At 41.1% G+C, this 24,231-nt stretch overlaps 1 protein-coding gene across 2 annotated transcripts in view; it reads right to left on the bottom strand.

Moving 5' to 3' along the window:
* Positions 1–1,098: 1,098 nt before the first annotated feature.
* Positions 1,099–24,231, bottom strand: part of LOC139749413 (uncharacterized) — a 172,338-nt gene continuing 149,205 nt past the window's right edge. The window contains exon 6 of one of the 2 annotated variants that reach the window (XM_071663249.1): positions 1,099–5,956. In XM_071663249.1, the coding sequence (XP_071519350.1) occupies positions 5,712–5,956 (245 nt within the window). In that variant the 3' untranslated portion in view covers positions 1,099–5,711. Of the gene's footprint in view, positions 5,960–24,231 lie in introns of both variants that reach the window. The other variant, XM_071663248.1, reaches the window with a different exon arrangement.

The raw sequence follows: 24,231 nt of genomic DNA, 5'->3' as shown, positions 1-24,231 counted from the left end.
TCCCACGTATTCCCTGCGTGTCGTAGAAGGCGACTAAAAGGGGAGGGAGTGGGGGGGCTGGAAATCCTCCCCTCTCGTCTTTTTTTTTTTTTTTTTTTTCAATTTTCCAAAAGAAGGAACAGAGAATTGGGCCAGGTGAGGGTATTCCCTCAAAGGCCCAGTCCTCTGTTCTTAACGCTACCTCGCTAATGCGGGAAATGGCGAATAGTTTGAAAGAAAGAAAAGATATATATATATATTATCCCTGGGGATAGAGGAGAAAGAATACTTCCCACATATTCCCTGCGTGTCGTAGAAGGCAACTAAAAGGGGAGGGAGCGGGGGGCTGGAAATCCTCCCCTCTTGTTTTTTTTTTTTAACTTTTCAAGAGAAGGAACAGAGAAGGGGGCCAGGTGAGGATATTCCCTCAGAGACCCAGTCCTCTGTTCTTAACGCTACCTTGCTAATGCGGGAAATGGCGAATAGTTTGAAAGAAAGAAAGAATATATATATATATATATATATATATATATATATATATATATATATATATATATATATATATTGTCCCTGGGGATAGGGGAGAAAGAATACTTCCCACGTATTCCCTGCGTGTCGTAGAAGGCGACTAAAAGGGAAGGGAGCGGGGGGCTGGAAATCCTCCCCTCTCGTTTTTTTTTTTTTTTTTTTTTTTTTTTTTTCCCCCCAAAAGAAGGGACAGAGAAGGGGGCCAGGTGAGGATATTCCCTCAAAGGTCCAGTCCTCTGTTCTTAACGCTACCTCGCTAATGCGGGAAATGGCGAATAGTATGAAAAAAAAAAAAAAAAAAAAAATATATATATATATATATATATATATATATATATTATCCCTGGGGATAGCGGAGAAAGAATACTTCCCACGTATTCCCTGCGTGTCGTAGGAGGCGACTAAAAGGGGAGGGAGCGGGTGGCTGGAAATCCTCCCCTTTCTTGTTTTTTTTTAATTTTCCAAAAGAAGCAACAGAGAAGGGGGTCAGGTGAGGATATTCCCTCTAAGACCCAGTTCTCTGTTCTTAACGCTACCTCGCTAACGCGGGAAATGGCAAATAGTATGAAAAAAAAAAATATATATATATATATTTTTTTTTTTTTTTTTTTTTTTTTTATACTTTGTCGCTGTCTCCCGCGTTTGCGAGGTAGCGCAAGGAAACAGACGAAAGAAATGGCCCAACCCCCCCCCCATACACATGTACATACACACGTCCACACACGCAAATATACATACCTACACAGCTTTCCATGGTTTACCCCAGACGCTTCACATGCTTTGCTTCAATCCACTGACAGCACGTCAACCCCTGTATACCCCATGACTCCAATTCACTCTATTTCTTGCCCTCCTTTCACCCTCCTGCATGTTCAGGCCCCGATCACACAAAATCTTTTTCACTCCATCTTTCCACCTCCAATTTGGTCTCCCTCTTCTCCTCGTTCCCTCCACCTCCGACACATATATCCTCTTGGTCAATCTCTCCTCACTCATTCTCTCCATGTGCCCAAACCATTTCAAAACACCCTCTTCTGCTCTCTCAACCACGCTCTTTTTATTTCCACACATCTCTCTTACCCTTACGTTACTTACTGCGAGGTAGCGCAAGGAAACTGACGAAAGAATGGCCCAACCCACCCACATACACATGTATGTACATAAACATCCACACACATATACATATCTATATATCTCAATGTATACATATATATACACAATGTATACATATGTATACATATATATACATATATATACACACATATATATACACACATACATATATACACACATACATATATACAAGAGTACATACTTCATACTGTCTGCCCTTATTCATTCCCGTCATTAATTAAGATTAATTAAGAATACTTCCCATGTATTCCTTGCGTGTCGTAGAAGGCGACTAAAAGGGGAGGGAGCGGGTGGCTGGAAATCCACCCCTCTCGTTTTTTGTTTTTTTTAATTTTCCAAAAGAAGGAACAGACGGGGCCAGGTGAGGGTATTCCAAAAAAGGCCCAGTCCTCTGTTCTTAACGCTACCTCGCTAACGCGGGAAATGGTGAATAGTTTAAAAGAAATAGCCCAACCCCCCCCCCATACACATGTATATACATACGTCCACACACGCAAATATACATACCTACACAGCTTTCCATGGTTTACCCCAGACGCTTCACATGCCTTGATTCAATCCACTGACAGCACATCAACCCCGGTATACCACATCGCTCCAATTCACTCTATTCCTTGCCCTCCTTTCACCCTCCTGCATGTTCAGGCCCCGATCACACAAAATCTTTTTCACTCCATCTTTCCACCTCCAATTTGGTCTCCCTCTTCTCCTTGCTCCCTCCACCTCCGACACATATATCCTCTTGGTCAATCTTTCCTCACTCATTCTCTCCATGTGCCCAAACCACTTCAAAACACCCTCTTCTGCTCTCTCAACCATGCTCTTTTTATTTCCACACATCTCTCTTACCCTTACGTTACTCACTCGATCAAACCACCTCACACCACACATTGTCCTCAAACATCTCATTTCCAGCACATCCATCCTCCTGCGCGCAACTCTATCCATAGCCCACGCCTCGCAACCATACAACATTGTTGGAACCACTATTCCTTCAAACATACCCATTTTTGCTTTCCGAGATAATGTTCTCGACTTCCACACATTCTTCAAGGCCCCCAGAATTTTCGCCCCCTCCCCCACCCTATGATCCATATATATATATATATATATATATATATATATATATATATATATATGTTGGATGTTAATGTGCTGAGAGGTGCAACTGGAGGGATGTCTGATCATTATCTTGTGGAGGTAAAGGTGAAGATTTGTAGAGGTTCTCAGAAAAAAGAGAGAATGTTAGGGTGAAGAGAGTGGTGAAAGTAAGTGAGCTCGGGAAGGAGACTTGTGTGAGGAAGTACCAAGAGAGAATGAGTACAGAATGAAAAAAAGGTGATAACAAAGGACATAAGGGGAGTGGGGGAAGAATGGGATGTATTTAGGGAAGCAGTGATGGCTTGCGCAAAAGATGCTTGTGGCATGAGAAGCGTGGGAGGTGGGCAGATTAGAAAGGGTAGTGAGTGGTGGGATGAAGAAGCAAGACTGTTAGTGAAAGAGAAGAGAGAGGCATTTGGACGATTTCTGCAGGGAAATAATGCAAATGACTGGGAGATGTATAAAAGAAATAGGCAGGTGATCAAGAGAAAGGTGCAAGAGGTGAAAAAGAAGGCAAATGAGAGTTGGGGTGAGAGAGTATCATTAAATCTTAGAGAGAACAAAAAGATGTTTTGGAAGGAGGTAAATAAAGTGCGTAAGGCATGGGGATCAATGGGAACTTCAGTGAAGGGGGCTAATGGGGAGGTGATAACAAGTAATGGTGATGTGAGGAGATGGAGTGAGTATTTTGAAGGTTTGTTGAATGTGTTTGAAGATACAGTGGCAGATATAGGGTGTTTTGGTTGAGGTGGTGTGCAAAGTGAGAAGGTTAGGGAGAATGATTTGGTAAACAGAGAAGAGGTAGTAAAAGCTTTGCGGAAGATGAAAGCCGGAAAGGCAGCGGGTTTGGATGGTATTGCTGTGGAATTTATTAAAAAAGGGGGTGACTGTATTGTTGACTGGATGGTAAGGTTATTTAATGTATGTCTGACTCATGGTGAGGTGCATGAGGATTGGTGGAATGCATGCATAGTGCCATTGTACAAAGGCAAAGGGGATAAAAGTGAGTGCTCAAATAACAGAGGTATAAGTTTGTTGAGTATTCCTCGGAAATTATATGGGAGGGAAGGGGATATGGAGGAGGAGACTGAAATAGCAATGGAAGGATGGAAAGAATAAGGTTTAAGTGCTTTGGTTGTGAACAGGCAAGATAGTGTAAGGCATAGGGTAACACCTTGAATGTAAAATCACCTTTATAAGGCTGTATTCATCTATAGCACATGCAATAGGACCTTCTTACTCATAAGGAGCTCATCTTTCCATGCTCTTGCAAGGAATGTAGTCCCTAAGCTGCATAAGTCCTATAAAATGGGTCCAAATTTAAAGAATAAAGAATAGCTAAAATTATAAGAATATTCCATCTTTCAGAAACTGAAATATAAAAAGGGGAGGGATTCCAGCCCCTTGTCCCTAACCCTCTTAGCTGCCTGCTACAACACACATGAGATATGCTGGATGTATTCTTTCTCCCTATCCCCAAGGATAGAAGAGAAATGGTGAACCTTCTGAAAAAATATCAACAATATGTTTGGATAAAGTGTTTGCTTTGAAGAATGTCTGTAAACTTAAAAAACCAATGGATCTGTGTATGGCATTTATGGATCTGGAGAAAGCATATGATAGGGTTGATACTGATGCTACGTAGAAGGCATTATGAATACCTGGTGAGGGAGAAAGCAGTGAGGATTTTTGATCATGAGAGTAAGGCAAGCGTATATGAGTGGGATGACAGGAAGGTGAGTGGTTTCATGCAAAGGTTGGTCTACACCAGCAGTGTGTGATGTTACAATGGCTATTTAATCTGTTTATGTATGAAGTGGTGAGGAAGGTGAATGTAAGGGGCTTGGAGAGAGTTGGAGTGAGAAGCTCTGGGAGACAATTCAGTTATCATTTGCTGATGATACTGCAATGGTGGCAGATATGAAGGAGAAACTGCAGTAGCTGGTGTCTGAATTCGGAAGTGTGTGAGAAAGCAGAAAACTGCAAGAAAATAGGAATAACAGTAACATTATCATATGTCTAACAGTGAAAAAAAGGGGAGTCATTTGGAATATGAGCCTGAATGGAAAGATCTTATATAGGATGAGGGGTGTTTTAGATACCTGGGAGTACATATGGCAATGATTGGATCCATGAGAGTTGAAGCAAGCTACAGAGTGGGTGAGGGGGAAAAGGTATTGGGTGCAATGAGGAAAGTGTGGAAAGAAAGGTCACTGCCTTTAAGACATGGGCCTTAGACAAAAATGTGAAGGACAGGATGAATGTGTTATAAATGAACTATCTGAGAATAGTATGTGGTGTAAGGAGGGTAAATCAAATAGGAAATAACAGGCTGGGAGAGAGGTGCAGTAATAAGAGGAGTATATAAGAGAGAGCTGAAAGGGGTGTGTTGATATGGTTTGAACATATGGAGAGGATGAGTGAGGGACAGATGTCAAAGAAGGTATACATGTCAGAGGTGAAGGTAACAAGAAAAAAGGAGGAAACAAAAGAGGAGGTGGAAGGATGAAGTGAAAAATGCTGTGAAGGCTAAGGGTCTGAATGTGCAGGAGGGTGCGAGGCATGCAAGAGACAGAGCAAGCTGGAATTGTGCGATTTCAGGGGATGAAGTGTTGTTAATAGGCTGAATCAGGACATGTGAAGCATTCAGGGGTACACCACAGATTGGTCTGCATGGCCTGGCTGTGGTTAGGGGGCTCTGTTTTTTGTGCACTATACATGACAGCTAGAAAGTGGATGTGATTGAATAAGGCCACTTCCTTGTCTGTTCCAAGCTTTACCTTGCTAATGCAGGAAATGTGAACATGTATAAAAAAAATACGAATAGTAATGCTAATAAATAATAACAATAATAATAATGGCATAAAATCCTATATGACTACAACTCACTGCCTTTCTAAAATCCTTCAATGTATAATATTACAATCAAAATGTTCTGTTCGTTTTTTTCCTGTAATACAGTTGCTGCTCTAATTTTTGCCAATTTTTTGAGCAGAAACTGCCGCTTCAGATGTTAATGAAGTTGGAAGAACATATTGTAGCTGCTGGCCTGGGGAATATACAGTAGTGTACACATATCCTGGATAGCTGAACACATTGGATGGTACTCCCCCTAACGCTCCTACGGGTGCTTGGGATTGGTTCCCAACTCCTTGCTGAAGAACCACCCCACCAGGAACAGCCATAGCTCCTTGCACTTGTCCCGAGTTATAAGCTGCTGGAGATACATACAAAGAAATTAATTAGTTCTACGACAACAGCTTCAGAACTATCAGATTAAACAGAGGAAGGAAGGCATTTTGGGATGAGCTGAATGAGTGTGTCAGCAATTTTGATGTAAAGGATTGGGTATCAGTGTTGGGTGATTTGAATGCAAAAGTGGATAATGTAGCAGATGAGAGTAGAACTGGGGAGCATGAACAGCTTATAGATCGGTGTGCTGAAAAAGGACTGGCAAATGGTAATACTTGGAGTAAAAGGAGGGACATGCACAAGGATGAGTAGGGTAGATGGTAAGCAGGCACTGTACTGGATTATAAAAGAGACCCTTGGATAAGAATGTGCTGAGAGGGGTAGCTGAGGGTATGTCTGATCACAACTTGGTGGAAGGCAAGGGTGAAGTTTGTCAAGGCTCATGGAAGAGGAAATGAAAAAGATGGGAAGAGGGTAGTGAAAGTGAGTGAGCTTGAAAAGAAGGCTTGTGTGAAGATGCCTGATGGGAGATATTTAGGGAAGCAGTGCTGACATGAGCAGAAGTGTGTGGTAAGTGAAAGGTGTGCATGTGAGTAAGGATAGTAAGCAATGGTATGAGGAAGGTAAGATGCTTAAAAAAAAAAAGAAAAGAGAGGTGTATGGGCATTATATGTAATTAAGGTGTGAGTGGTTGGGAGATGTACAAGAAAAAGCAGCAGGAGGTCAAGATGAAGATTAGGGTCAGATACAGAGGGCAAAAGAGATTGGAGTGAGTATCAGTAAACTTCTAGGAGAGTAACAAAATTTATTGAATGGAGGCTAAAAGTATAAAAAAAAATAACAACAAATGATAGCAATGGTGAAGGGGCAAATAAGAAAGTGGTAACTGGAAGAGATGCCATAAAGGGGAGTTGGAGAGAGTATTTTGAAGGACTGATGAATGTGCTTCATGATAAAGTGGCAGATGTGGAGTGGTTGGGTCAGGAAGGTATGCAAAGTGAGAAATTTATGGCAAGTGGTTTGATGAAAAGAGGAGAAGAGGTGATAAAAGACTTGTGTACAATGAAGTGTGGCAAGTCAGCCAGAATAGATATGATTGCAGTTAAATTTTTTAAGGAAGGAGGTCACTACAATGTTAATTGCATAATTGGGATCTTTAACGCATGTATGGCTCATGATAAGGAGCATGAGGATTGGCAGAATGCTTGTATAAAGGCAAGGAGAACAAAAGTGAAAATTGTGGAGGTAGAAGTCTGTTGAATGTACCTGATAAAGTATTTGGGAAAATGGTGATTAAGAGGGTGGTGGCAATTGCAGGAATGTGCAATGTCACCATGGCTGTTTAATTTGCTTATGGATGGATGGATGGTGTGGTGAGGGGGGTGAATGTAGGAATTTTAGGGGGAAAGGTAGGTCTGCAGTCTGGTGGGGCAAAGGGAGGGACCTGAGGGGTGAGTCAATTGTTGGTTGCTGATGACATAGTACCAGAAGCAAATTCCAGAGAGAAACAGCAGAAGCTGGCATCTGAGTATGAAAAAGTGTAAGACAGAAGGATGTTGAGAGTAATGTGAATAAAAACAAAGAGGCAAATTCCAGAGAGAAAAAGCAGAAGCTAGCATCTGAGTATGAGAAAATGTGTGAAAGAAGTAAGATGAGAGTATGAGAGTAAAGTGAATAAAGCAAAGTCATAAGTTTAGTATAGAAAAGAGGCATGTAATTTGGAAAGCAAGTTTGACTGGATAGAACCTGGAGGAAGCTGGATGTAGACATGGAGGCAAATGGAACTATGATAAGTGAAGTGAGACACAGGTTGGGTGACAGGACCAAGGTCCCAGTCACATTCAGGAGCATATGGAAAGATAAGCAAAGACGTGCATGCCTGATGGTGCAGTAGTCCCAGTAGTGTTGTATGGATGTAAGGTGTGGGATCTAGATGAGAAAGTATAAAGGTTGGTGGATGTCTTGGAATGGAAAAGTTTTAAGACAATGTGCAGTGTGAGGAGGGTTGATCAAATAAGAAATGACAGGGTAAAAGAGACATTCATTAAGAAAAAGAGTACTGTATGGTTTAGAGAGCTGAAAACAGTGCTGAAACACTTTGGATATAAGGAGAGGATGGCAAAGAGAATGGGGAGACTGAACTGGAGGTGAAAGCAAGGATTGTAAGAGGTTTTGAATGTTCAAGGCCTGAACATCCTAGGGGTGCAAGAAATTGAGTGAACTGGAGGGATTTGGTTTACAGTAGACAGAACCGAGGCATATAAAGTGATTGGGGGAGGCTACAGAATAGTCTGTGAGGTCTGGTTGTGGACAGAGGCTGTGGTCTTGGCACATTATGCATGATCAAATGAGGCCATTTCTTTGTACGCTCCTAGCACAAACTTCCTAATGCACAAAGCAGTGAACACATATGAAAGAAAAAAAGACAAATACCTATATAAACAGTACCCTGGAACAAATTATGACACTATCACATGTAATGCTACAAAATCTGTCAAAGTATCAATATTTTATCAAATTACAGGGTCTACCTTAAAGAAATGTGACTGAATCCAAGATTAAAAGTATATGAATCCAGCAATATTTTCAAAGAGCTCTTCATAAAATTACATAATGTCGAAAACATAGGCATCGCTCATGAAAATAACATGGGCATCTAAGGGAACACGTCAATTCTTACAATAAAGACCATGCTAACCCTTTCAGTCCTGACAGTATTGAAAAAGCTATCATCCCTAGCCTGACATATTGATTTTTTTTTCATACTCTTTTGTAGTTTCTCACATTAGTAAGGCAATGCTGGAACTAGATGAAGAAAAGGCATCATTTCCCCACAAACTAACTTGTAATCATTAAGTGCTACAATTAATACTGTCTACTAATATCAAATATGGAAAATGTTAATACTCTGCCATCCTCCGCACCACACAATGTCTGTCACTCTAAAATATGCCAGATAGCCCCCTTTTCCTCATCATCAATCAATCATATCCTTCCCAACTACAAAAAGTTACCCAAGCACTTGGAGGGTTACACAAGTTCCTCCCTATTCTAAAATGTGAGACTTCCAAAGGCAGCCAGGGATTTTACTTTCCCCAAGAACAAGAGACTCTCCACTAGGACTGCATCTGTAGTAAGACCCACTACTTTCAGCCTGGAAAAATCATATGACCCACCATGCTAAAATGAAGCCCAACAACCTTCAGTTATACCAAATACATTATATATATATATATCATTATTATATTATCATACTTTGTCGCTGTCTCCCATATTAACAAGGTAGCGCAAGGAAACAGACGAAAGAATGGCCCAATTCACCCACATACACATGTATATACATACACGTCTAAAAATGCACATATACATACCTATACATTTCAACGTATACATATATATACATACACACACATATACATATATACACATATACATAATTCATACTTACTGGCTTTATTCATTCCTGTCGCTAATCTGCCACACATGAAATGACAATCCCGTCCCCTCCGTGTGTGCATGAAGCAGCGTTAGGAAAAGACAACAAAGGCCACATTCGTTCACACTCGGTCTCTAGCTGTCATGTGTAATGCACCGAAACCACAGCTCCCTTTCCCCATCCAGGCCCCACAAAACTTTCCATGGTTTACCCAAGACGCTTCACATAACCTGTTTCAATCCAGTGACAGCACGTATACCCCGGTATACCACATCGTTCCAATTCACTCTATTTTTTACACACCTTTCACCCTCCTGTATCTTCAGGCCCCGATCGCTCAAGATCTTTTTCACTCTATCCTTCAACCTCCAATTTGGTTTCCCATCTCTCCACGTTCCCTTCACCTCTGGCACATATATCCTCTTTGTCAATCTTTCCCCACTCATTCTCTCCCTGTGATAAAACCATTTCAACACACCCTTCTCTGCTCTCTCAACCATACTCTTTTTATTATCAAATAGCTCTCTTACACTTTCATTACTTACTCGAATAAACCACCTCATACCACATATTGTCCTCAAACATCTCATTTCCAACACATCCACACTCCTCTGCACAACCCAATCTGTAGCCCATGCCTCACAACCATACAACATTGTTGGAACCACTATTCCATCAAACATACCCATTTTTGCTCTCCGAGATAATGTTCTCGCCTTCCACACATTCTTCAACGCTCCCAAAACCTTCACCCCCTCCCCCACCCTGTGACTCACTTCCACTTCCATGGTTCCATCCGCTGCCAAATCCACTCCCAGATGTCTAAATAATTCACTTCCTCCAGTTTTACTCCATTCAAACTTACCTTCCAATGGACTTGTCCCTCAACCCTACTGTACCTAATAACCTTGCTCTTATTCACATTTACTCTCAGCTTTCTTCTTACACACACTTTACCAAACTCAGTCACCAACTTCAGCAGTTTCTCACCCGAATCAGCCATCAGCACTGTATCATCAGCGAACAACAACTGACTCACTTCCCAAGCACTCTCATCCACAAGACTGCATACTTGCCCCTCTCTCCAAAACTCTTTCATTCACCTCCCTAACATCCCCATCCATAAACATACTAAACTACCAAGGAGACAGATATTCACTGAGAACCAATCACTTTCCTCTCTTCCTACTCGTACACATGCCTTACATTGTCAATAAAACCTTTTCACTGCTTCTAGCAACTTGCCTCCCACGCCATATACTCTTAATACCTTCCACAGAGCATCTCTATCAACTCTATCACATGCCTTCTCCAGGTCCATAAATGCTACATACAAATCCATTTGCTTTTCTAAGTATTTCTTACATACATTCTTCAAAGCAAACACCTGATCCACACATCCTCTACCACTTATGAAACCACACTGCTCTTCCCCAATCTGATGTTCTGTAATTGCCTTCACCTCTCAATCAATACCCTCCCATATAATTTCCCAGGAATACTCAACAAACTTATACCTCTGTAATTTGAACACTCACCTTTATTGCCTTTGCCTTTGGACAATGGCACTATGCATGCATTCTGCCAATCCTCAGGCACCTCACCATGAGTCATACATACATTAAATACCCTTACCAACCAGTCAACAACACAGTCACACCCTTTCTTGATAAATTCCACTGCAATACCATCCAAACCTGCTGCCTTGCCGGCTTTCATCTTCCACGAAGCTTTTACTACCTCTTCTCTGTTTACCAAATCATTATCCCTGACCCTCTCATTTCACACACCACCTCAACCAAAACATCCTATATCTGCGACTCTTATCATCTAATACATTCAACAAACCTTCAAAATACTCACTCCATCTTCTCACATCACCACTACTTGTTATCACCTCCCCATTAGCCTCCTTCACTGATGTTCCCATTTGCTCTCTTGTCTTACTCACTTTATTTACCTCCTTCCAAACATCTTTTTATTCTCCCTAATATCTACTGAAACTCTCTCACTCCAACTCTCATTTGCCCTCTTTTCACCTCTTACACCTTTCTCTTGACCTCCTGCCTCATTCTTTTATACATCTCTCAGAAATTTGTACTATTTCCCTGCAAAAATCATCCAAATGCCTCTCTCTTCTCTTTCACTAATAATCTTACTTCTTCATCACACTGATCGCTCAAACTCTTTTTCACTCCATCCTTCCACCTCCAATTTGGTCTCCCACTTCTCCTTGTTTCCTCCACCTCTAACACATATATCCTTTTTGTCAATCTTTCCTCACTCATTCTCTCCATGTGACCAAGCCATTTCAATATACCCTCTTCTTCTCTCTCAAACACACTCTTTTTATTACCACACATCTCTCTTACCCTTTCATTACTTACTCGATCAAACCACCTCACACCACATATAGTCCTCAAACATCTCATTTCCAACATATCCACCATCCTCCGCACAACACTATCTATAGCCCACGCCTCGCAACCATATAACATCGTCAGAACCACTATTCCTTCAAACATACACATTTTTGCTTTCTGAGATAATATTCTCACCTTCCACACATTTTTCAATGCTCCCAGAACTTTCGACCCCTCCCCCACCCTGTGACTCACTTCTGCTTCCATGGTTCTATATGCAGCCAAATCCACTCCCAGATATCTAAAACACATCACTTCCTCCAATTTTTCTCCATTAGAAATTACCTCCCAATCAACTTGTCCCTCAATCCTACTGTACCTAATAACCTTGATTTCACATTTACTCTCACATTTCTTCTTTCACACACTTTACCAAATTCATTCACCAGCTTCTGCAGTTTCTCATCCGAATCAGCCACCAGCGCCGTATCATCAGCGAACAATAACTGACTCACTTCCCAAGCCCTCTCATCCACAACAGACTGCATACTTGCCTTTCTCTCCAAAACTCTTTCATTCATCTCCCTAACAACCCCATCCATAAACAAATTAAACAACCACGGAGACATCATGCACCAACTTGCCTCCCACACCATATACTCTTAATACCTTCCATAGAGCAACTCTATCATATGCCTTCTCCAGATCCATAAATGCTACATACAAATCCATTTGTTTTCCTATTTCTCACAAACATTCTTCAAAGCAAACACCTGATCCATACATCCTCTACCACTTCTGAAACCACACTGCTCTTCCCCAATCTGATGTTCTGTACATGCCTTCACCCTCTCAATCAATACCCTCCCATACAATTTCCCAGGAATACTCAACAAACTTATATCTCTCTAATTTGAACACTCACCCTTATCCCCTTTGCCTTTGTACAATGGCACTATGCATGCATTCCACCAATCCTCAGGCACTTCACCATGAGCCATACATACACAGAATATCCTCACCAAACAGTCAACGACACAGTCATCCCCTTTTTAATAATAATTTCATTGCAATACCATCCAATCCCACTGCCTTGCCATCTTTCATCTTCCACAAAGCTTTCACTACCTCTTCTCTGTTTACCAAATCATTATCCCTGACCCTCTCACTCTGCACACCACCTCGACCAAAACACCCTATATCTGCCACTCTATCATCAAACACATTCAACAAACCTTCAAAATACTCACTTGATCTCCTTCTCACATCACCACTACTTGTTATCAACTCCCCATTTGCCCCCTTCACCGATGTTCACATTCGTTCTCTTGTCTTACACACTTTATTTACCTCCTTCCAAAACATCTTTTTATCTTCCCTAATATCTAATGAAACTCTCTCACCCCAACTCTCATTTGCCCTCTTTTTCACCTCTTGCACCTTTCTCTTGACCTCCTGCCTCTTTCTTTTGTACATCTCTCAGTAATTTGTACTATTTCCCTACAAAAATCGTCCAAATGCCTCTCTCTTCTCTTTCACTAATAATCTTACTTCTTCATCACACCACTCACTAAACTTTCTAATAATAATACATATGCATAGAACCACAAGAAAAATGAAACACATTAAGTTCTCAAGTGCATTTAGTGTAATGATGTAAAACAGTTAATTGATATACAAAGAAGAGACACAGCTAAGACGCCATTGATAAACAGGCGTTACCAGATGGTGGTGTTTGTGGTGGTGTTGTTCGGGTCTGGCATCATGCCTGTCATACAATTTTTATAATGTGGACAGGAAAAGGATCTGTTTAGAAATTTTGCCTATGACAAAGCTATTCAGTTCGTGTAGACCTTCACTAACATTAATGTTACAATTCTTTGCGTATTTAATAATAAAGGATTCAATGATATTTCTCCTGGTAAAGGAGTTACAGTTAACTGAATTAGCATTACTCCAGACAATACAATGGACATAGTTTGACATGAGTAAACAAAGCATTTCATTCCTATCTTGTGCTAAAGCAAAACAAATATAGTATTACATTCATGTAACGCATTCCTCATGTCGTAGAAGGCAACTAAAGGGGACGAGAGTGGGGGGCTAGAGACCCTCCCTTCCTTGTATTTTCAACTTTCTAAAAGGGGAAACAGAAGGAGTCATGCGGGGAGTGCTCATCCTCCTCGAAGGCTCACATTGGGGTGTCTAAATGTGTGTGGATATAACCAAGATGAGAAAAAAGGAGAGATAGATAGTATGTTTGAGGAAAGGAACCTAGATGTTTTGGCTCTGAGTGAAACAAAGCTCAAGGGTAAAGGGGAAGAGTGGTTTGGGAATGTTTTGGGAGTAAAGTCAGGGGTTAGTGAAAGGACAAGAGCAAGGGAAGGAGTAGCACTACTCCTGAAACAGAAGTGGTGGGAGTATGTGATAGAGTGTAAGAAAGTAAACTCTAGATTGATATGTGTAAAACTGAAAGTGGATGGAGAGAGATGGGTGATCATTGGTGCATATGCACCTAGCCATGAGAAGAAAGATCATGAGAGGCAAGTGTTTTGGGAGCAGCTGAGTGAGTGTGTTAGTAGTTTTGATATACGAGACCGGGTTATAGTGATGGGTGATTTGAATGCAAAGGTGAGTAATGGGGCAGATGAGGGAATAATTGGTGTACATGGGGTGGTCTGTGTTGTAAATGGAAATGGTGAAGAGCTTGTTGATTTATGTGCTGGAAAAGGACTGGTGATTGGAAATACCTGGTTTAAAAAGAGAGACATACATAAGTATACATATGTAAGTAGGAGAGAGGGCCAGAGAGCGTTACTGGATTACATGTTAATTGATAGGCGCGCAAAAGAGAGACTTTTGGATGTTAATGTGCTGAGAGGTGCAACTGGAGGGATGTCTGATCATTATCTTGAGGAGGTGAAGGTGAAGATATGTAGAGGTTTTCAGAAAAGAAGAGAGAATGTTGGGGTGAAGAGAGTGGTGAGAGTAAGTGAGCTTGGGAAGGAGACTTGGGTGAGGAAGTACCATAAAAGACTGAGTACAAAATGGAAAAAGGTGAGAACAAAGGACGTAAGGGGAGTGGGGGAGGAATGGGATGAATTTAGGGAAGCAGTGATGGCTTGCGCAAAAGATGCTTGTGGCATGAGAATCGTGGGAGGTGGGCAGATTAGAAAGGGTAGTGAGTGGTGGGACGAAGAAGTAAGAGTATTAGTGAAAGAGAAGAGAGAGGGATTTGGACGATTTTTGCATGGAAATAATGCAAATGACTAAGAGATCTATAAAAGAAAGAGGCAGGAGGACAAGAGAAAGGTGCAAGATATGAAAAAGAGGGCAAATGAGAGTTGGGGTGAGACAGTATCATCAAATTTTAGGGAGGATAAAAAGATGTTCTGGAAGGAGGTAAATAAAGTGTGTAAGACAAGTGAACAAATGGGAACATCAGTGAAGGGGGCTAATGGGGAGGTGATAACAAGTAGTGGTGATGTGAGAAGGAGATGGAGTGAGTATTTTGAAGGTTTGTTGAATGTGTTCGATGATAGAGTGGCAGATATAGGATGTTTTGATCGAGGTGGTGTCCAAAGTGAGAAGGTTGAGGACAATGATTTGGTAAACAGAGAAGAGGTAGTAAAAGCTTTGCAGAAGATGAAAGCTGGCAAGGCAGTGGGATTGGATGGTATTGCAGTGGAAGTTATTAAAAAAGGGGGTGACTATATTGTTGACTGGTTGGCAATGTAATCTAATGTATGTATGACTCATGGAGAGGTGCCTCAGGATTGGCCAAATGTATACATAGTGCCATTGTAGAAAGGCAAAGGGGATAAAAGTGAAAGCTCAAATTACATAGGTATAAGTTTGTTGAGTATTCCTGGGAAATTATATGGTAGGGTATTGATTGAGAGGGTGAAGGCATGTACAGAGCATTAGATTGGGGAAGAGCAGTGTGGTTTCAGAAGTGGTAGAGGATGTGTGGATCAGGTGTTTGTTTTGAAGAATGTATGTGAGAAATACTTAGAAAAGCAAATGGATATGTATGTAGCATTTATGGATCTGGAGAAGGCACATGATAAGGAGTTGATGAGATGCTCTGTGGAAGGTATTAAGAATATATGACATGGGAGGCAAGTTGTTTGAAGCAGTGAAAAGTTTTTATAGAGGATGTACGGCATGTGTACGAGTAGCAAGAGAGGAAAGTGATTGGTTCTCAGTGAATGGTGGTTTGTGGCAAGGGTGCGTGATGTCTCCATAGTCGTTTAATTTGTTTATGGATGGGTTGTTAGGGAGGTGAATGCAAGAGATTTGGAAAGAGGGGCAAGTATGCAGTCTGTTGTGGATGAGAGAGCTTGGGAAGTGAGTCAGTTGTTGTTCGCTGATGATACAGCACTGGTGGCTGATTCGGGTGAGAAACTGCAGAAGCTGATGACTGAGTTTGGTAAAGTGTGTGAAAGAAGGAAGCTAAGAGTAAATGTGAATAAGAGCAAGGTTATTAGGTACTGTAGGGTTGAGGGACAAGTCAATTTTAGATATCTGGGAGTGGATTTGGCAGCGGATGGAACCATGGAAGTGGAAGGGAATCATAGGGTGAGGGAGGGGGCAAAAGTTCTGGGAGCGTTGAAGAATGTGTGGAAGTCGAGAACATTACCTTGGAAAGCAAAATGGGTATGTTTGAAAGAATAGTGGTTCCAACAATGTTATATGGTTGCGAGGCGTGGGCTATAGACAGAGTTGTGCGGAGGAGGGTGGAAGTGCCGGAAATGAGATGTTTGAGGACAATATGTGGTGTGAGGTGGTTTGATGGAATAAGCAATGAAGGGGTAAGAGAGATGTGTGGTAATAATAAGAGTGTGGTTGAGGGAGCAGAAGAGGGTGTTTTGCAATGGTTTGGTCATACGGAGAGAATGAGAGAAGAAAGATTGACAAAGAGGATATATGTGTCGGTGGTGGAGGGAACGAGGAGAAGTGGGAGACTAAATTGGAGGTGGAAAGATTTTGAATGATTGGGGCCTGAACATGCAGGAGGGTGAAAGGCATGCAAGGAATAGAGTGAATTGGAACGATGTGGTATACAGGGGTTGATGTGCTGTCTATGGATTGAACCAGGGCATGTGAAGCGTTTGGGGTAAACCATGGAAAGTTTTGTGGGGCCTGGATGTGAAAAGAAAGCTGTGGTTTTAGTGCATTATACATGACAGCTAGAGAATGAGTGTGAGTGAATGTGGCCTTTGTTATCTTTTGCTAGTGCTACCTTGCGCACATGCGGGGAGAGGGGGTTGTCATTTCATGTGTGGTGGGGTGGCGACGGGAATGAATAAGGGCAGACAGTATGAATTATGTACATATGTATATATGTATATGTCTGTGTGTGTATATATATGTAAACATTGAGATGTATAGGTATGTATATGTGCATGTGTGGACGTGTATGTATATACATGTGTATGTGGGTGGGTTGGGCCATTCTTTCGTCTGTTTCCTTGCACTACCTCACTAACGCGGGAGCAGCAACAAATAAAGACAAATAAGAAAATAAAATGAGTCTAACATAAAGGTCCTTACCAGTCAGCCAACATAAAACATATCACAGTTTTTACAAAGTATTCTGTAAAGAAAACCCCACTGAATTTTCTGGTAAGATTTTGATTGAGATATTCTTTATAGTATTGTTATTGTTGAAAGCTACATTTACATAAAAGGATTTAAGCAACCTGGGAAGTAATGTAAAATCATCACTAAATGGAAGAATTAAAAGATTCTTGGTATCACAGGGAGGTTTGGATTTAACATTATAAAATATTTGTCAACTTTAGGAATTTATTAATAAAAGATCCAGGATACTTTAACTTGGAGCCAATAAATTTCAGCCTACACATAAATAATGCCCTAAGGAAGGAATGATGATAGCTTAACTCTGTCATGTTAAGCTGAGTAATAATGAATATAAGAACAAACATCTGAGCCTTTGAGGAGGATGAGCACTCCCCGCATGACTACTCTTCTGTTTCCCTTTTTAGAAAGAGTTTGATGACAGAGTCGCAAATATAGGGTGCTTTGGTCAAGGTAGTGTATGAAGTGAGAGGGTCAGGGAGAATGGTTTGGCAGACTGAGAGGAGACAGTGCAAGCTTTGCAGAAGATGAAAGCCAGCTAGGTGGCAGGTTTGGATGGCATTGCAATGGAATTCATTGAAAAAGGGGGTGACTGTGTTGTTGATTGGTTGGTAAGGATATTCAATGTATGTATGGTTCATGATGAAGTGCCTGAGGATTGGTGGAATGCATGCATAGTGCCAATGCAGAAAGGCAAAGGGGATAAAGATGAGTGTTCAAATTACAGAGGTGTAAGTTTGTTGAGTATTCCTGGGAAATTATATGGGAGGGTACTGATTGAAAGGGAGAAGGCATGTACAGAGTGTCAGACTGGGGAAGAGCATTGTGGTTTCAGAAGTGGTAGAGGATAAGTGGATCAGGTGTTTGCTTTGAAGAATGTATGTAGAAAAGCAAATGGATTTGTATACAGCATTTATGAATCTGGAAAAGACATATGAAAGGGTTGATAGAGATACTTTGTTGAAGGTATTAAGAGTATATGGGAGGTAAGTTGCTAGAAGCAGTGAAAAGTTTTCACTAATGATGTAAGGCATGTGCAAGAGTAGGAAGAGAGGAAAGTGATTGGTTTCCAGTGAATGTCAGTTTGTGGCAGGGGTGCATGATGTCTCCATGGTTATTTAATTTGTTTATGGATGGGGTGTTAGGGAGGTAAATGCAAGAGTTTTGGAGAGAGGGGCAAGTATGTATCATCAGTGTTGTTCACTGATGATACAGCGCTGGTGGCTGATTCGGGTGAGAAACTACAGAGGTTGGTGACTGAGTTTGGTAAAGTGCGTGAAAGAAGAAAGGTGAGAGTAAATGTGAATAAGAGCAAGGTTATTAGGTTCAGTAAGGTTGAGGGACAAGTCAATTGGGAGGTAAGGTTGAGTGGAGAAAAACTGGAGGAAGTGAAGTGCTTTAGATAACTGGGAGTGGACTTAGCAGTGGATGGAACTATGGAAGCGGAAGTGAGTCACAGGGTAGGGGAGGAGGCAAAGGTTCTGGGAGAATTGAAGAATGTGTAGAAGGCGAGAACCTTATCTCAGAGAGCAAAAATGGGTATGTTTGAAGGAACAGTGGTTCCAACAATGTTATATGGTTACAAGGCATGGGCTATAGATTGGGTTGTGCGGAGGAGGGTGGATGTGTTGGAAATGAAATGTCTGAGGACAACATGTGGTGTGAGGAGGTTTGATCGAGTAAGTAATGAAAGGGTAAGAGAGATAAGTGGCAATAAAAAGAGCGTGGTTGAGAGAGCAGAAGAGGGTGTATTGAAATGGATTGGTCACATGGAGAGAATGAGTGAGGAAAGATTGACATACAAGATATATGTGTAAGAGGTGGAGAGAACAAGGAGAAGTGGGAGACCAAATTGGAGGTGGAAGGATGGAGTGAAAAAGATCTTGAGCGATCGGGGCTGAAAGGCGTGCAAGGAATAGAGTGAATTGGAACAATGATGTGGTATACTGGGGTGAACATGCCATCAACGGATTGAACCACGGCATGCGAAGCGTCTCGGGTAAACCATGGAAAGTTTTGTGGGGCCTGAATGTGGAAAGGGAGCTGCGGTTTCGGTGCATTATACATGACAGCTAGGGAATGAGTGTGAACGAATGTAGCCTTTGTTGTCTTTTCCTAACGCTACCTTGTGCGAGGGGAGGGGGGTGTAATTTCATGTGTGGCGGGGTGGCAAAGGGAATGGGTGAAGGCAGCAAGTATTGAATATGTACATGTGTATGTATGTATATGTCTGTGTATGTATATGTATGTATACATTGAAATGTATAGGTATGTGGGTATTTATGCATATACATGTGTATGTGGGTGGGTTGGGCCATTCTTTCGTCTGTTTCCTTGCGCTACCTCACTAATGCGGGAGACAGTGACTAAGTATAATAAATAAATATAAAACGAATATATGCTAAATCTACATGTTACTATCCCTATGGATCATGTAATCTAAAACAGTAACATACAATTATTTTCTACTTCCATAGTAAAGTTGATAGAAGGTACTATATTGTTAAGTAAAGGGAGAAATGTGTGTAATTTCATCAGTTAGCCATTAGCAAACACAAAGATATCCCTTAGTAATTTTGTTTCAAAGAATTCCATGTAAAGATTACTGAATACTGGTAAAAGAGGGTTACCCATCACAAGAAATTTGGTATGGTGAAGGGTGACCCTCCTTTCACCAGTTAAGGTAATATGTGAAACTGTAAACTGTTACAGCTTTACATTTGACAACCCTTTGCAATTTGTTACATTAGGGGTCATTGTCATGGGCCAGCTCAGATAAGCTTGTGTTTCCTTGTGTATGTTAAGTTTTGCCAGTCTTGCAGATGAGAAAAATTTTGGGTAAGGTTTTCTTTATGTTGGTTTGCCTGCCAGATGTATAACTTGAGTATCAATGCTGTGTTGTGTATAGCTACACATATTCTATCACAAGATATAACTGCAGTGCTACTGTTTGCACAATAAAACCACAAGTCCTGTTATCCAGTTGGTTTGCTTCCAATTATTGCACAAACAATTTCTAAGTGGTCGTGGAACGGTTTCTACGGCCTGACCACTTTGACACAGATCCAGACTCTGCCACTGCTCCTAAGGAGTGGAACCCCTAGCTAAAAACATTTAGAAACTTCACCCTGGATGTGCAGAAAACTTCTCCCAATGCAGATAAACTTGTTATTCTCACTAACTACATTGCTCCATGAGTGTATGACTACACATCAGATTGTGATATGTATGAAAAAGCTGAGAAGGCCTTGAGAGTATTGTACAATGTGAAACCTAAAAATGAAATATTTGTAAGACATGTTCTTGCCACTCGTAAACAAGAACCAGGTGAATCTCTTGACCAGTTTCTCCAGGTGTTGAAGCTCCTAGCTAAGGACTGCCGGTTTAAAGCTGTGACAGCATGTACAACTATGTTACTGATGCCTTTACTAATGGGCTAGCCTCAGGCCCAATACATCAGCAACTACTACAAAACAAAACCCTAAACTCAGAGACCGCATATAAGCAGGAATCACACACTGGAAATGACCCAGAAACATTTTGCCTCTTATGCTATAGCTAAACCAATAAACACTGCACTGCCCTAATCGCTGAGTCATACAGATGATTAGATAGTCACAGAAGAGAAAGTTGATACAGTTTCTCCTGCTACAACCAGTGCTTCTGTGGTTACAACCGGCAACCCCGCAATCAGTGTTCCACTAGGGAGATATTTTTGAAATGTAAGAAAAATGGGCATTATGCTGAGGTATGTCAATCAGTAAAACAGTTAAACAGTTCCTTCAACTTGAGACATTCTGCTGCAATGCTTGCTACTCTAGCTGGAGCCACACCTTCACACCTTGATAAATCTGTTTGCTGTTCGAAAACCAACAGAATTCCTGTTAATGCTCTTACTGACACTGGCAGTTCTAAAATCTTTGTGCACGATTACACATCATTTTCCTTGAAAATCTTGGGTGAGCGTACTGTGGACCTAGAGCTGCAAGGAGAAACTTGCCATGGCATTAAGCTTGAGGTGTTACCCAACTTATGTAGTGATGTGATTTTGGGCCATGAATTCTTATAAAATCATTCTGCACTGGAAGTGGCATTCGGAGGGAAAAGGCTGCCCCTTGAGATATGTGGAATAGCTGCTGTAAAGGTGCCTGCTCCTTTTCTTTTTAGAAATCTGATAGCAGAGTGCAAGCCTATTGCTATCAAATCTAAACATTACTCCATGGCTGACAAGAAGTTTATTGAGAAAGAAACTGAGCATATGCTCCAAGAAGGGATTGTAGGGCCCAGCAACTCAACATGGAGGGCTCAAGTATTAGTCACTTTGGATGAGAATCACAAGAAAAGAATGGTTATAGACTATTCCCAAACTATACATTGATTCACAGAACTTGTTGCTTATCCCTTGCCATGAATAGAGGAGATGGTGAATAATATTGCAAAGCATACTATCAGCATACTATCAAGTGGCTATAAGAGAGGAAGAAAAACTGTACATTGCCTTTGAAGCAGATGGGAAACTTTATGAATTCAATCGCATACCTTTTGGAGTGGAAAATGGAGTGGCTGCTTACCAAAGGGTGACTTGTGAAATCCTTAAAAAGGTGGGAGTGAAGGGCACTTTTGCTTATGTGGATAATGTAACAGCGTGTGGTGAGACTGAAGAGGAACTTGACGTGTTTTTTTGATGGGGCTAAGGATTATAACTTGAATCTCAATTACAACAAGTGTGACTTTAGAATCCAAGCCATAAATCTTCGTGGGTACTCAATAAAAGGAGGGAGCAATAAGACCTGACCCAGAGCAACTTCAGCCACTGTTAAATCTTCCACTCTCTAAGGATACTGCTTACAGAAATGAATGGGGATGCTTACACAATACTTCCACTGAATACCTAATTTTTCTGAAAAGATCCATCCTTTCTTGCATGCTGATGGATTTCCTCTGTCTACTGATGCAGTAGTAGCTTTTGAGAACTTAAAGAATGACATTGCAGATTCGGTGGTATAAGCTACTGACCCTACAACTCCTTTCACTGTGAAAACTGATGTTTCAGACCATGCTGTAGCTGCTAAAGAGAGTGCGATGAAATGATCTGGAGATGTGGTGAGAATGAGTGAGGAGAGGTTGACAAAGATGATATATGTGCCAAAACTGAAAGATTCGGGAAGAAGGGGGAGACTAACGTGGAGATGGAAGGATGGAGTGAGAAGGATTGTGAGCACTTGAGGCCTGAACATGCAGGAAGTGAGAGGTGTACATGGGATAGAGGGAACTGGGGCAACATGGCATAAAGGGGTGGTGTGCTGTCAGTGGACTGAAACTAGGCATATGGAGCAGCCGAGGGAAACCATGGAAAGGTCTATGAGGTTTGGTTGTGAACAGGGGGGTATGGTTTTGGTGCATTACACAACTAGAAAATAGACATAAGTGAATGAAGTCTTTCCTGGAATTACCTTGATAACACAGGAAACAGAGAAAAAGCATGAAAAGAAAGAAAAAATTTCTATTAGGTTAGCTTGTGCCCATTTTTAAACTAAAATATTTGCACCCCCTTTTGATCAGTTTCTAATCCAATCATTTTGCTTACTCTTAGTGTCATTAGCAAAGCTCTTCATTTCTTCACTTTGAGGTCAGTTTGATATTACTGAGTACTGAGGCTAACACCACTCCCTGTGGTAATCAAGACAGGATATCTTCCTCCTCAGACATGGTTCTGTTTACTACCACTTTGAACTCTACATCAGTTAGAAACTCTTTAAGCCATCTTCCTGTCTTACACATATTATTTTGCTTAGCTGCTTTCTCTAGCAAAATCCTGTGGTTCACTTTGCTGAATGCTTTTGCATAGTCATGAAAAACAATATCCACTTTTCTGAATGCTTTTGCATAGTCAAGAAAAACAATATCCAATCTTTTTCCTTGGATTAAACTTTTATGTATGTCATTGCAATAAGCAAATAATTGGGTTTAAATACTTTTTCTTGTCTCAAATCCACATTGGTTTTCATTTATCCTCCTTTGTGTATCGGTCTTACACATGCCAATTTGTGACTGTCTACAATTTTGGTTTTATCTTCACTTTGCTTCAATAACAACAAAGGGTTACACACAATTTGGTGCCTGAGATATGCCATCAGTTTTTCTCTATCAGCTCTGGTAATCAAGATATATTATACCCCTAATTGCTATGCATACAACAGATCAGGCACAAGGATTGATGACTACAAATCATTATTGCTGTCTTTTTGATAAAAAAAAAGGCTTCATACATGCAGAATTTGTTTATTTATGATTAAATTACATCCATAGAATCAGGTAATGGTGAAACAAGCAGAGAAAACTATAAATCATTGACACAATGTTCATTTACTCAGGGATCTCACCTTTCAAAGATTTCTTGCAATGGGCTGCCCCAGAACAATCACATTGAATAGTCCAGCTGCAATCCGCCATCATATGGGTATCCTAGTGTCCCCAGTATCTTTCTTCCATGGTTCTTAAATTCTGGTGGAATCGTTCACCCTGTTCCTCACTTAGGTCACCAAGGTTGTCTGGGAAACGATCCAAATGGTTGTGGAGGTAATGCACTTTGATGCTCATTTCACAGCCAAGTTGACAGAAAGAAGAGAGCATGTTCTCCACTAGTTCAGTGTAGTTATCTGCTTTACAGTTCCCAAGAAATTTCCTTACAACCAGAGTGAATGAAGACTGCATCTGCCTCGGCATTGGTCATCGTATCTTGGAAATGTGGGTCTTTCATGAGTTCCCTGATTTGCGACCCGTCGAAAATACCTGCCTTCAGCTTCTCCATGATCAGCACTGGAAGTTTTCTGCATATGTAGTTAAAGCAGTCCTATTCTTTGTTCAAAGCCTTCACAAACTGTTTCATTAAAC

The sequence above is a fragment of the Panulirus ornatus genome, chromosome 7, assembly GCF_036320965.1.
Source record: "Panulirus ornatus isolate Po-2019 chromosome 7, ASM3632096v1, whole genome shotgun sequence".
In the NCBI taxonomy this organism is placed as follows: domain Eukaryota; kingdom Metazoa; phylum Arthropoda; class Malacostraca; order Decapoda; family Palinuridae; genus Panulirus; species Panulirus ornatus.
Note: the sequence above shows the minus strand (reverse complement) of the source record. Positions and strands in the feature narration are given on the sequence as shown.